This window comes from Prionailurus bengalensis, chromosome B1, assembly GCF_016509475.1.
Source record: "Prionailurus bengalensis isolate Pbe53 chromosome B1, Fcat_Pben_1.1_paternal_pri, whole genome shotgun sequence".
NCBI classification, from domain to species: Eukaryota; Metazoa; Chordata; class Mammalia; order Carnivora; family Felidae; genus Prionailurus; species Prionailurus bengalensis.
In genome coordinates, this window is record NC_057344.1 from 176,202,028 (window position 1) to 176,215,372 (window position 13,345).

The 13,345-nt window shown below is 38.3% G+C and overlaps 1 protein-coding gene across 2 annotated transcripts in view; it reads left to right on the plus strand.

Moving 5' to 3' along the window:
• Positions 1 to 13,345, plus strand: part of ARAP2 (ArfGAP with RhoGAP domain, ankyrin repeat and PH domain 2) — a 179,653-nt gene that overhangs the window by 30,966 nt on the left and 135,342 nt on the right. For both annotated transcript variants that reach the window (XM_043572810.1, XM_043572811.1), the window contains exon 7: positions 6,579 to 6,699. In XM_043572810.1, the coding sequence (XP_043428745.1) occupies positions 6,579 to 6,699 (121 nt within the window). The remainder of the gene's footprint in view (positions 1 to 6,578; positions 6,700 to 13,345) is intronic.

A 13,345-nucleotide genomic window follows, 5' to 3' on the forward strand; every position in this document is an offset into this window, starting at 1 on the left:
TGAGACAGTCTGTATTTTTAGATGTGGGCTGAAATATTTGACATGTTATATCTGCACGTGTTTGACACAGGTTACTTATCTACATATTTATATTTACAAATACATATATTTGCACACACACATATAGTTAGGTAAGACAGAAACTGAAGACGTTAACAGTTGTCAAATCTGGGTGGAGGATATATGGATGTCCATTGTAGAAATCTTTCAACTTCTCTGTGTTTGATGGTTTCCTTAATGAAAAGCTGGAACATATAAATATATCATATTTTTGGTTAATTAAAATCAGGTAGTTTTATAGTCTTAACTACGTACATTCCCTTAACATATTCATTTAACACAGAAGCACATTTTCTTATTTATAGCTTATAACTTAACATTATTTTCTCATAAGGAGATTTTCACTTCCTATTGTGATATTTATGGCTTGAATAGAAACTTAGACTCCCTTGTATATATTTATTCTTCAGTGCTACAAGGCAGAAGAGAATTTGCTTTTAGATAGAAAGTAGCATACACTTACATGCTACAATATTAAGAACAATAGAAAGCTTAGAGAAGTATTTAATTATTTGGTTTCAATTTGCAGAGATCCAAATAAAGCATCAAATAAATTTGAACACATTTTTTAAAAAAATGTTTATTTATTTTGAGAGTAAGAGAGTATGTATGCACAAGCAGGGTACGGGCAGAGAGAGGGAGAGAGAATTCCAAGTAGGTTCCGTGATGCTAGTGTAGAGCCCGACGTGGGGCTCAATCTCACGAGCTGGTTGAACCACTCAGGTGCCCCTAAACACACCTCTTGGAGGTTTGCAGGATGGTGGGATCAATATTTTTTGAAAGCTGTTTTTTTTTTTCCTCAGCTATTGTTTTTAGTTTGCTTGTACATTTGAACGTTGAGAGTTTCTGTGCCACTGGTGGGTATGATGTGGTCTGTGTGGCTGAATCTGACCTCTAGTTTTTTTCAGCAGCTGTGCCATTCTCTGGTTTGATCGAAATGAGGGGAAGTCTATTCAGGAGGAGACAGGCTTCCATGCCATGAGGCTCTATTGGCAGTGGTCTCATTATCTCCATTTGGGAAAGAGAATTTCTGGTATCTGTGTCCAACTGGACTCATTTCTGTTTGTCCTTTAAAAGCTCATCTCAGGGTTCCTGTGTGGGTCAGTTGGTTAAGCGCCAGACTTTGGTCAGGCCGTGATCTCACAGTTTGTTTAGTTTGAGCTGCGTGTTGGGCTCTGTGCTGACATCTCGGAGCCTGGACCCTGCTTTGGATTCTGTGTGTGTCTCTCTCTCTGCCCCTCCCCTGCTTGCGTGTGCTCTCTCTCAAAAAAATAAACATTAAAAAAAATTTTAAGCTCATTTCAGCTTCAGTGAGATGAGTGCCTGTCACATTTTTATATATTGATACAATGAAATAATGCAGCCTTGGTTTGAAATTGTGATAAAAAGTTCATGTTAAAAATAACGTGTATAAATTCTCTAACTTAACAATTTTTTAAAAATTTGAATCATTTTCTGTGGCATTTCATTCCTTTACTATCCAGATGATTGGTTTCATCTTGGCAAAAAATAAAAACATTGGAATGTTGCCTAAAAGGAGATACAGTTTCCGTTGTGACCCTCTCGCAGAAGAGTGGATTGGGTTAGAGGACTGGGAAGAGGGCGTTTTAAGGCCAGTGTCCAGAAGGCGCAGGTGTGGCAATTGCTGCTGTCTCAGATGAGTGTGTAGTTTTACTGGGCACGTGCACCCAATAGTTAGGCTTTTCAGTGTTTTAAAGGTGCAACCGAGGAGTGTGTGGTTGGGCACACCTGTGCATTTTCCCTGGTTTTCTTTCCCTTTTGTCAGTGCTGCTCAGTCACATCTCTGCAAGAACGTTTTCATTGTATTGCTGAAAATGGCATTATCCCAACAGCCCTGATATCTTGTCACCTGCCAAGAAATCTAACTCACCCCTATTCTCACTCAGCTGTGGGCAGAATTGCCCTGTGGTAGTTTCATTGTCTGGAAGTGGTAGGAGATAAGTGACAGACTTGACCTTGATATCTGTCTGTTATGGGCTCAAGGGATGCTTTACAATTTCTGTCCTTAAGGAAAATTTTGCACTCTGAAAAACACAATCATTCTGAGCCTGTTGTCTTTTTTCTCCTCTACATTGTCTTTATCATGTGTTGTTAGAAGTGAATGTAAAATCAACTTATGTAGTATTAACGATTATGAGATTTCTTGGGATCTCAGATGATAAATGAGCCATTAGAGAAACTATAACTTCCTGAGGTTAAAGAGACATGATAATTAGCTTGTTAAGTACATTTTTATCACTCGGGGGAATTGATTTTTCTGTTTCTCTTACAGCGTACTTACCTGTTAAATATGCTACTATTATGAGCATGTGGGCGGGTTACTTTTTTGAAGGAACTGTTTTTTAATCTCGTTAAGCAGATCTAGAGGAAGGAAAATTTCCTTGTTAATGGTAACATTTTAACTCAACAAATGCTTAATCATCTCACTGGAGATGTGTTTTTATAAGCTCCTGTAATTTTTAAGCAAAGTAAGATGTGAGGATGGATCACCTTAGAGATGAAGTGTAAATGTTTTTGGACTTTGTAGATTTCTCAGTCTGCTCTCTGCCACTATAGATGTATAGCCAGAGAGGTCCTCGAGCTGTCCCCAAAGGTACTATGCTCTTTCCCACATCTGAGGTTCCTGACACTGGGGAGACACTTTCCCACTTTTCTTATTCCTGTAGCACCAAGTGGTCTAGTCTTGCCTAGTATTGCCATCATAACCCACCTGCATTCATTGGGGTTCCTTTAAGCCAGCCAGTCACGTATTTCTTTGCATGACTTTGTTCAGTAGTGTCTGGGTACACACTGTGGGGAACGTGAGCATATCTTTCTTCCTGTATTTTTGCCTGCATGTTTTTGTGCTTTCATCTGAACGTTCTGAACCGTTGCCATCCATCAGAATCCTGTGTAAACTTCAAGATCCATTTTTTATCCCCCTCAATGAAGCCTTTTAAAATTTATTCCAACTATGACATTTGCACAATAACATGCAAGGAAGATTAGAAGTAAAAGAAGCTGAAAGTAGGGAGGCAAATCAGGGGAGTATGCAGTAAATCAGACATTAATTTATCTGGGTGTAGGCTGTGTAGGCCAGTGGAAGTGTTAAAAATGAATTTAGAAAAATATGAAAAATGAGCTGTCAGAGTTTGATATGATTGTGATTGATTGGTCATAGAATTCATTCATTGAGAAAATACTTCTACAGTGCTGATTATGTGAAAGGTATGAGGAAAATAGACATATGACCCACAGTGTCTTTGGGGAGACTATTAATCAAATGATCACACAGTAAATATAAAAATCACCATTGGAATTGTAGTTAGTAATTGCTATTAAGGACAAATGCAGGTTGCTCTTAGCTTAAATTAAGGTTATCTGACCAGGTGAAAAGAGGCTGGTCAGAAAACATTTCTTCTGGAGCATCTATTTATGCTGAAATGTGAAGGATGTAGAGGGAGTAACTATGTGAAGCTGGATTTGGACAACATTCCTTGAAGAACAGAGTAAGAAAAGGCACTGTATTGGGCAGAAACATGGTGTGTTAGAACCGCAAAGAAGGTTCATGTGACTGGAGAGAGTCCGGGAGTAGAAGGGAGGAAGTTGGTATGTCGCTATAGAGAGAGTCCTGAATTATGCGGGTGCAAAGGATTGACACGAATCAAAGACTATTTAAGACTGACTAGAAGAGCGAGATTTAATGAACAGGTTACAGAGGGGAAGGGTATGTTTTCAGGAGATGATTTAAAGTGTGAGGTGCTTATGGGATAGTTATATATACAATTGACGACTTGAAATATGGGGCTGGAGTTGACCGAACAGATTTGAGAATTTTCCTCAGAAAGTTGGTAGCTGAAAGTTGGTAAGAAGGGATTTTTTTAGAAAATATAAAAAATAAAAACAAAAAAATATACACAAAAAAACCCCAAACAAACAAAAAGGAAAACCAGGAGAAGAAAAGCTGCCTTGTACTTACTTCTTGACATCCTTCTTTTTCTGTGAGGTTGCCCACTCAGCATCTTCAATTACAGTTCAGATATCTTACCAGTTTTGGCTGTGTGAGGGGATGTGGGAAAGCTTTTGTGGCATTGGCATTTTAAATGGTGTTGAATGCATAGAGCTTTGATGTATACATATAGTAGTCAGGGATGGCAGATTGGAGCAGAGGCATTGGAAGAGAAGAAGCCAACAAAGGAGTAGAGGGAAACAGGATAGTATAGTGTATCTTGTCAACTGGCAGAGGATAACCTCCCAGTAGAACACCATGTTGCTGACGGTGACTGTTCCTTACCTCTCTGGTATGCATGGCAGAAGTTTGCCACTGAGAGGAATATGTCCTTGGCACTTGTTCTCTACATGGAATGGTTTAAATTAAAAAAAAAAAAAAAAAAAGTTTAATTTTGTGAGAGAGAGAGGGAGAGACAGAGCCCAAGCAGGGGAGGGGCAGCAGAGAGAGACACACACAGAATCCTAAGCAGACTCCAGGCTCTGAGCTGTCAGTACAAGAGCCTCACGTGGTGCTTGACCTCACGAACTGGAGCTGGATCATGACCTGAGCCAAAGTTGGACGGTTAACCAACTGAGCCACCAAGGTGCCCCTTTAAAAAATTTTTTTAATGTTTATTTATTTTTGAGAGAGAAAGAGAGACAGAGCATGAGCAGGAGAGGGGCAGAGAGAGAGGGAGACACAGAATCTGAAGTAGGTTCCAGGCTCTGAGCTGTCAGTGCAAGAGTCTGACACGGAGCTGGAACTCACGAACCACAAGATCATGACCCGAGGCGAAATCTGCATGGAATGGTTTAATGATTTTTTTTTTTTTTCCTAACAAGTTGCTTCAGATACTTTGGGGTCTGCTCAAAAATGAGGGTTCCATGAATAATGGTGTAAATAGTAGAAGAAGCCCCATAAAGATGTGTTCAAATTCTTCTGATATTTAAGATCTTTCGAAATGTGTCCTTTGATGTATGTTTCCAGATTCACCTCTTTTGACTCTACACTGTGGATCCTCTTATTTCTCTCCTTACACCTCTATTATTAATGCTGTCTAACTGGTTATCTGGTAAACTTAAGGTTTCTTCAAGTCAGGCTCTAATATCATTATGTCTGTGAAAACACATCTGATCTCTTTTAAGCAGAGCTGAGAGTTCCCATCTTTGGACCTGTATATTCCATGGTTTGTGCTCAGTTTTAAACTTTTCTTTCATTACATTAGCTGGGCTTTCAGTTTGAGACTCCTTGAATGTATAAATACTATTTGGAATTTTCTTTTTTTTTTTAATTTTTTTTTTTTCAACGTTTATTTATTTTTGGGACAGAGAGAGAGAGAGACAGAGCATGAACGGGGGAGGGGCAGAGAGAGAGGGAGACACAGAATTGGAAACAGGCTCCAGTCTCTGAGCCATCAGCCCAGAGCCTGACGCGGGGCTCGAACTCACGGACCACGAGATCGTGACCTGGCTGAAGTCGGACGCTTAACCGACTGCGCCACCCAGGCGCCCCCATGTTTTTAACATTTATTTATTTTTGAGACACATCCTCGTGCGCACACATGAGTGCCAGCAGGGGAGGGGCAGAGAGAGAGGGAGACACAGAATCCAGAGCAGGCTCCAGGCTCCGACTGTCAGCACAGACACCAGTGCAGGGCTCGACCTCACGAACCATGAGATCATGACCTGAGCCAAAGTCAGCTGCTTGACTGACTGAGATGCCCAGCTGCCCCTGGAATTTTCTTTCCAACACGAGGCCCAGTAAATATTACACACTTAATAGCTAAATAGCTGAAATGGCGGGGTGGTCATTGTGATGAATGGTGTTGGTGGATCCAGAAAAATGAAGACAGAGAAAGCTACCAAGAGTCTTCAGGAAGATCTTCTTGAGCAAGATGATAAAATGTAAATGCCAGTTGCATACAGCCCCAGTTGTAATACGTATGTGCCAGTTGCAAACAGTCCTATCCATCTTTTTAATTCTTTCGTCTTTTTTATTGGGGAATTACAGGTAAAGTGATGCAGTTGTGATATTAAGATAATGATTAGAACCATTGAGTAATATATTTAATACAGTCCAGCAATCTGGGGTTTGAGATACATTTTGTTCACAATGTGTAATAGCAGTAGTTTTGAAATAGTTTAGTTACAGTACCCATTATGGCCAGCAGATGCCTGCAAACACCATAAGATCATTTTGATCAGATTGTTTTAAAAAACATAGTGTTGGCTTTTGGAACTGTATATTGCTGGTCTACTACAATTGTGTTTGATTCTTTGCCTTTTATTTTTAATTCCAGATGAGAAAATTGAAAAGATATCTTACTTGAAAGGGCCATTTAATATTTTCCTTTCTGAGGTGTTAGGTGTGAATGAGGATATATGTACTATTTGTATGTCATCTAAAAAATTTAGCTTAAAATTATGAAAGAGAAGCACCTGTAAATATGCTACCATTCTATTTCTGATAAGGTCATGAGAATTCAATTTTAATTTGTCTTATTTATTTTTTTCTCTAACGAACACAGGAGAAGTATTCAAAAGGAATAATTCCTCTTTCTGCTATATCTACGGTACGAGTTCAAGGAGACAACAAATTTGAAGTTGTTACAACACAAAGAACTTTTGTTTTTAGAGTAGAAAAAGAAGGTAAGATGATTTTTTTATCTTTGTAAAAACACTCAGACATTGATTTCTGACCAATCAGAAGATTGATAAACCAATTAAGCTGCAAATGTCAAGAAATCTTTAAATATGTTACTTTTAAATAATTTACGTTTTATGTTCTTTTGAATGCCCTAATAAACAAGTTGACAAGTCATTTGTTTTTTTACTATTCTTGCATGCAGCAAATACTTAGGATCTACTAAGTGACAAGAATTCCTCTAAATTCTGGATATATGGCAGTGGAAAAAAAAAAAGTAGGCAAAAATCTCTGCTCCTAGAGTCCGTGTTTTAGCTGTTGTTTTGATAATGCAGAGTAGTTATTTGATATGCAAAAACATTTTTCTAACTATTAAAAGTTGGTTTTATGGAAGTTTCCTTAGGCAGGTTTAACTGAACACATGTCATACTGAAACAGATTTTGGAACATCTTTTATATTTTTTTAAATTCTTTTTACCTTCATCATCTGCTATAGGTCAGTTGATGGTGAAAATTAGATGGCATGTAGTTGGGCTGTGGATGAAGTCATTTTAAATCCTTAGATCTTTTCTGACTTTTGGAGGTGGGAAGGAGGGAGAGCCGGGAGAGCTAAGAGTTCTCTGTTGTATACTTCGACTATCAATATATCATTACTATATATTGTAACATACTCACTGCTTTTAAATAATATAGGTAAAGCCATCTTCATTAATTAAAGAATTATAATTTTAATTTATTGTAAAGGTTTTATTTTAGTATAGATTATAGCTCAGCTTGATTTTGAAAATACTTCTTGGTACTTAATTGAATAATGGTGATATGGAGAACTTACTAAATACTGCTAGATTCCTAGAACATATACCAGTGCATGGCAAATGAATGAGTGAATCATTCATTCAATGAATGAATGAAAACATTCAATGAATCTTATATACTCCTAGAAAGCTTTCATTATTCCTTGGGATAATCAGTAACTCATAAATTCCAGCTGCTGTTCACACTGAAGCAGCTTTTTTTCACTGTGAATCACTAGCCATTTGTGAGATCAACTCAGTGGTTTCCGATGGTATTTTAAAAAATCCCCCCAAAACAGAAAAACGAACATGGAATAGAGTAAGAACTATCAAAGTGCCTCGCTTGTAGTTAGCATTGTATTGTGAGAGCTACCTAGGTATCTGTTGTACATACGTAATGGAAAGAGTGTTTCTTACTTGATTTGCTATTTAAAAAGGCATTGAGAGCTATAGTCTAGGGAAGGGGTTGGCAAAACATGGCTTATAACCTAAATCTGACCTCTGCTTGTTTTTGTAAATAAAACCTTTTAGATCAGAGCCACTGTCGTTCATTTACATATTGTCTTTGGCTGCCCTTGTGCCTCAGACAGCACTGAGTAGTTGCAGAGTGTATGGCCAGGAAAGCCTAAGATACTCTCTTCTCGACTGGATATCCTGAGGATCTTTCCTTATGCTTTGGTTTCCTCTGCCCAGAAGGTGACTGTCTGTTTCTTTGAGGTGCTTATCACTTTCTCCTTGGCTTCTCAAAATGAATTTCACATATGCCACATAACTTGAGTGTTAAGACAGACCATACTAAATAAAGCTTCCAACCTGTGTGGAAATCTGTTTAGCCATATTTACTTACTGTAGTTAAAAGTTAAACAGACACATTTAAGTAGAATATATCAACCCACACGTTTCAAAGTTACATGTTTACAATCGACCAATGTCCTTCTGTGATATGTAGTTCATGTGTAGTTCATATATCACATAATTGATACATAAATAGTATAATTGCAGTAAAACTTTGGTATAAATTATTATTTGTTAAATAAGTTTTAGGTCTCTAAGTTTTAAAAGCATGAAAATAGTGCTTCAGTAAAAACTGAGACTATCCAAATGGAATTACTGAGTAACTTATTTTCTTTGAAAGTCCTTTTTACATAGTAACTAACATTTTTAAAGCTAGATATACCTATATGTGTGTGTGTGTGTATGTATACATGTGTAAATGGTGTATGTGTGTCTGTGTATTTAGTATGGAACCTTCAACAAGATGCTAAGTATGTTTTCTTTTCTCCTTTCCTGAATACAAATGGTTGATTATTTTTTACTTTCTGGGAATTGAGAAATCAACCTTAGTGGCTTATGAAATATTTGACTTAATGAACTTTAAGCCAGATGAAACTTTACTTCAGTCTAATGAAGAAGCAAGATGAAAGTTGAGAACACAAAGGGAAAATGGTTCCACATCATAGCAGAAATGAATTCTCCATTTTTGATGAGAAGGTTCTGAAAATCCTATGTACAACAGCTACTCTCTGTCTCCCCTGTAACCAGTGTCCCTATTTCTAAACTGCTGCATTGCCCCACTGGCATTGCTTAGATAGGTTACAGTTTGGCAACTTTTTCCCACAAAGTTTCAAGGGCTTCAATTCCCCCATGTTTCTTAGTGCGGTATTGTTATGCTCTTAGTTGAAAGTGAATTATATTGAGGTAATAGCGTTTTGTAAATACTCTTCCTAAAATAAAAAATTTGGTCGGATTCCTTTGTCCTGGAGCAGAACCATTGGAATTGGCCAGAGGGTCATAACCGCTGATGATCTTTCCAGTCTGTATTCCCTTGCACCTGTGGCCACACATATAGATGCGGTATTTCAAAAAGAAGGTGATGTTTTGAGTTGGCAGTTTGCATCCTTAGAAAAGGGCTTAAGAATTCTGAGTGGTCGTCATTTGTGTTCCTGGGCCATTTTCAGTACTAGCGATCAGCTGTAGGCTCATGTTCCTGTCCACCTAAGCTAATTCTAAACCCCTGGGAGGCAGGCAGCTGTTTTTCCTTTCGACTCTGTTTCCAGACAGCATTTTACAGCCCTCCAGTGGCAGCAATGATACTGCAAAGCTTATTTATTTATTATTTGTTTTTTAAATTTTTATTTATTTTTTTAACGAACATTTGGGTAAGAAACATATATTTCCCTCAGTTATTTTGGACAAGTAGACTTACCTGCCTTGAAGTAGTCAATGTTTTTAGAAGTGAGTCATGGAGCATTAACTGGCTGGAGTGAGAGCCAGGGGAATTATAAGTTCTTCACTGTCAGGGCAGCTGGAATGGCTCAGTCGGTTAAGTGTCCTCCTCTTGATTTTGACTCAAGTCATAGTCTGACACTTCATGGGATCTAGCCCCACATTGGGCTCTGCTCTGACACTATGAAGCCTGTTTGGGATTCTCTGTCTCTGCCTCTCTGTCCCTCCCCTGCTCTCTCTTTCTCTTTCAAAATAAAAAAATAAACTTTAAAAAAAAGTTCTCCATTGTATACGTTGGTGGATTATCATACTGGGTCGCAAACTGTGGAGTCTTTCTTGAATCTTCTCCTTTCATATCTCGCATCCAGTCCATCAGCACATCTGATCATTTCGACTTGGGAAATATGCCTGCATTCTTAATTCTCAAAACCTCTGTCATTACGACTCTAATGCAAGCCACTGCCTCTATCTGGGTTTTGTAATAACCTCCTTTGATCGACTGCAGGCCTATTTTTCTACACAGCTGTCAGGGATCATTCATCAAAGAAGTCAGATCACGTCCATCCACTTCAGATGCTGTGTTGTCTCTCCATCTCACTGAGAGTAAAGTACTTCTGTCCAAGAGCCCCTACGTGCTCTGGTTCTGGTCTGTTTGTCCTTATCTCCTTCTGGGCTCTCCCTCACTCACTGCATTTCAACAATTCTTCTGTTGCTCCAGGGCATTGACACTGACTGCTGCTTTCTTTAACCTGGAATGCTCTTCCACCAGCCATCCTCCTGACTTGCTCCATCACTTCCTCTTTCTTTAGGCTTTGGCCTAACCGTTGCCTTCTTTCTGAGGCTTTTTCTAGTACCCAGCTTAAGAAGTTTATATTTCTTATGTGCTCCATCCCTTGCTTTTTCTTTGTCCCCTTGCACTTGTCAATGTGTAATAGATTACATATCTGTGTTTTATTGCCTTCCTCCTTTGACCAGAGGGCAAACTCCAGGAGAGTAAGGCTGTGGTCTGTTTTGTTTACGCTTCCATTCCTGGTATTCAGAATAGGTCTTGGAACCTAGTAGGCACTCAGGAAATACTTGTGTGAATGAATGGTTATTGATTTTATGAACAGCCATGGTGTGTGCAGGTACTTTCTTCCCTAAAATTGATCATGGGTTACATTGAGGACTTTTTGGTTCAGTTATATTAGCATATCAAAAGTAAAGGTCCATCTGAAGCATTAGGTTCTGTCACTAATCTTATACACAGCCCTCATGTTGCCCAAGTATAATTATCCCTAGTATAATCAATCCTTTATGCTGCTAATGAATATGCCTACTCCTAAATGCAGTGGTCAGAGAATATTGTCTCTCCTGTTGGTTTTTGTTGTTGTTGTTTCTTTTTTTTTTTTTTTTTAATGTTTACTTATTTGAGAGAGTGAACATGAACAAGTGGAGGAGGGGCAGAGAGAGGTGGGGAGACAGAATCCTGAACAGGCTTAGTGCTGTCAGTGCAGAGCCCAATGTGGGGCATGATCCCATGAACCCATGAGATCATGACCTGAGCCAAAATCAAGAGTAGGACACTTAACCGACTGAGCTACCCAGGTGCCCCTTTACTTTTTGTTTCTTACAGTAGCTGGCATTCATTCCTGAAAACCTCAAAAACTAGTTTGAGGGGATCATTATCTTTTATTTACATTCTAGAATAATTATAAGAAAGTGATTTTGTTTGTTTTCCCTTTTTCCAACCCGGAGTGCTCTACTTTGAGCAAAGCCATGTTTAGGTCAGAGCATATTCTCTAAGGAATAGTGCTTATTAGCACAGTGCTAAGATCAAGTTAGACACTCAGTAAATATTTGTTATTAGAAAGAATAAAAGAACCTTGGTGTGAAGAGTAGGCAGAAGCTAGCATAGTATCTTGCTTTGCCCAAGACATTTAGCCCAAGGGAAAATCAATATTTGACTTGGAATATTATGACTTGCCAAAGCATACTCCTCATGTCTAAGGATACACACATTACACAGCCAAATACCAATGATGCTTGTAATCTGTTTTATTATGTTAGAATTATCTGTATCACTGTTTATCTCCATTGGCATGGGTAATTAAGAATAAACTGAATGTTACTATTAATTCTTGTATTTATTCATGACTGTTAACTTCCTATTAGTAAATGAGGCCCTCCAGAGCTAGGTAATAGTTTTAGGCTATAAGAGAACCATTTGTTGAGATGTAACCATAATATGTTTAAGTCTAACAGCCACAAATGCCAGTTTCAAATTATTTTCCTGAGAAACTGAGATACATAATAGCAATAGAAACCATAAACAGTTTGGCCTAGTTCATAAAGTTATGACCTACAAAATGAAATAAGTTAGAGAAAGACAAATACTATATGATTTCACTCATGTGGAATTTAGAATCTTAAATTTAAATTTTAAGAATTTAAAACAAAATAAAGAAAAAAAGAGAAAAACAGGCTCTTACATATGGAGAACTAACTGGAGGTTGCCTAGAGGCAAGGTGCAGTCGGAATGCATGAGATAGATAAAGGGGGTTAAGAGTACACTTATCTTGATGAGCACTGAGTAATGGATAGAATGGCTGAATCCTGTTGTACACCTGAAACTAATAGGCCATTGTATGTTTATATTTCAATAAAAAATTAAAAGAAAATAAAAACCTAAGGTAGGTTTCTTTTCAATAAAAAAAAAATCTACATTTCAAACTAAATGATTTATGCAGATTAATACAAATAAAAAAACATTCTGTGCTGTTTACTTGGCAAGAATATTTTGTGTGAAACTAATCACAAGTAATAACCAATGGAAGGTTTGTTGTTGTTACTGAAAATGTAAAAAATTATCATAGTGCAGTCTGGGTCTGTTCATGTAGGTCTAAAATGTACACTAGGGGTGTCAGGGTGACTCAGTCATTTGAGCATCTGACTCTTGATTTTGGCTCAGGTCATGATCTCATGGTTTGTGGGGTCAAGCCCATGTCAGGGATTCTCTTCCTCTCTCAATGCACCTTCCCTGCTCGCTCGCTCTCGCTCTCGCGCTCTGTCTCTGTCTCTGTCTCTGTCTCTGTCTCTTTGTCAAATAAATAAACTTAAAAAAAACTTGTAGAGTCAGTGCTGCGTATTCACATTGACTTCGTTACTTGAATATTTTCATGTGCTTTAGTTTCTAATGATGCTGAGGAATTTGGATAAATTATTTTCTCCTGATACGTGGGCACTATTACCTGGGGATTGTGAAATACCTGCAGTAAAGCATTGTTGAATGAGATTTAATACATACTTTGGCCTTCATCATTTAAGGCACAACTGTTTTTAGTAGTGTTGAAGGTGAGCAGGAATAAAGACAATTTAAAAATTAAGTCTTTTTTTTAATTTTTTTTTTTCAACGTTTATTTATTTTTGGGACAGAGAGAGACAGAGCATGAATGGGGGAGGGGCAGAGAGAGAGGGAGACACAGAATCGGAAACAGGCTCCAGGCTCTGAGCCATCAGCCCAGAGCCTGACGCGGGGCTCCAACTCCGGGACTGCGAGATCGTGACCTGGCTGAAGTCGGACGCTTAACCGACTGCGCCACCCAGGCGCCCCTTAAAAATTAAGTCTTGTTATAACATAACTTAGGGTTCA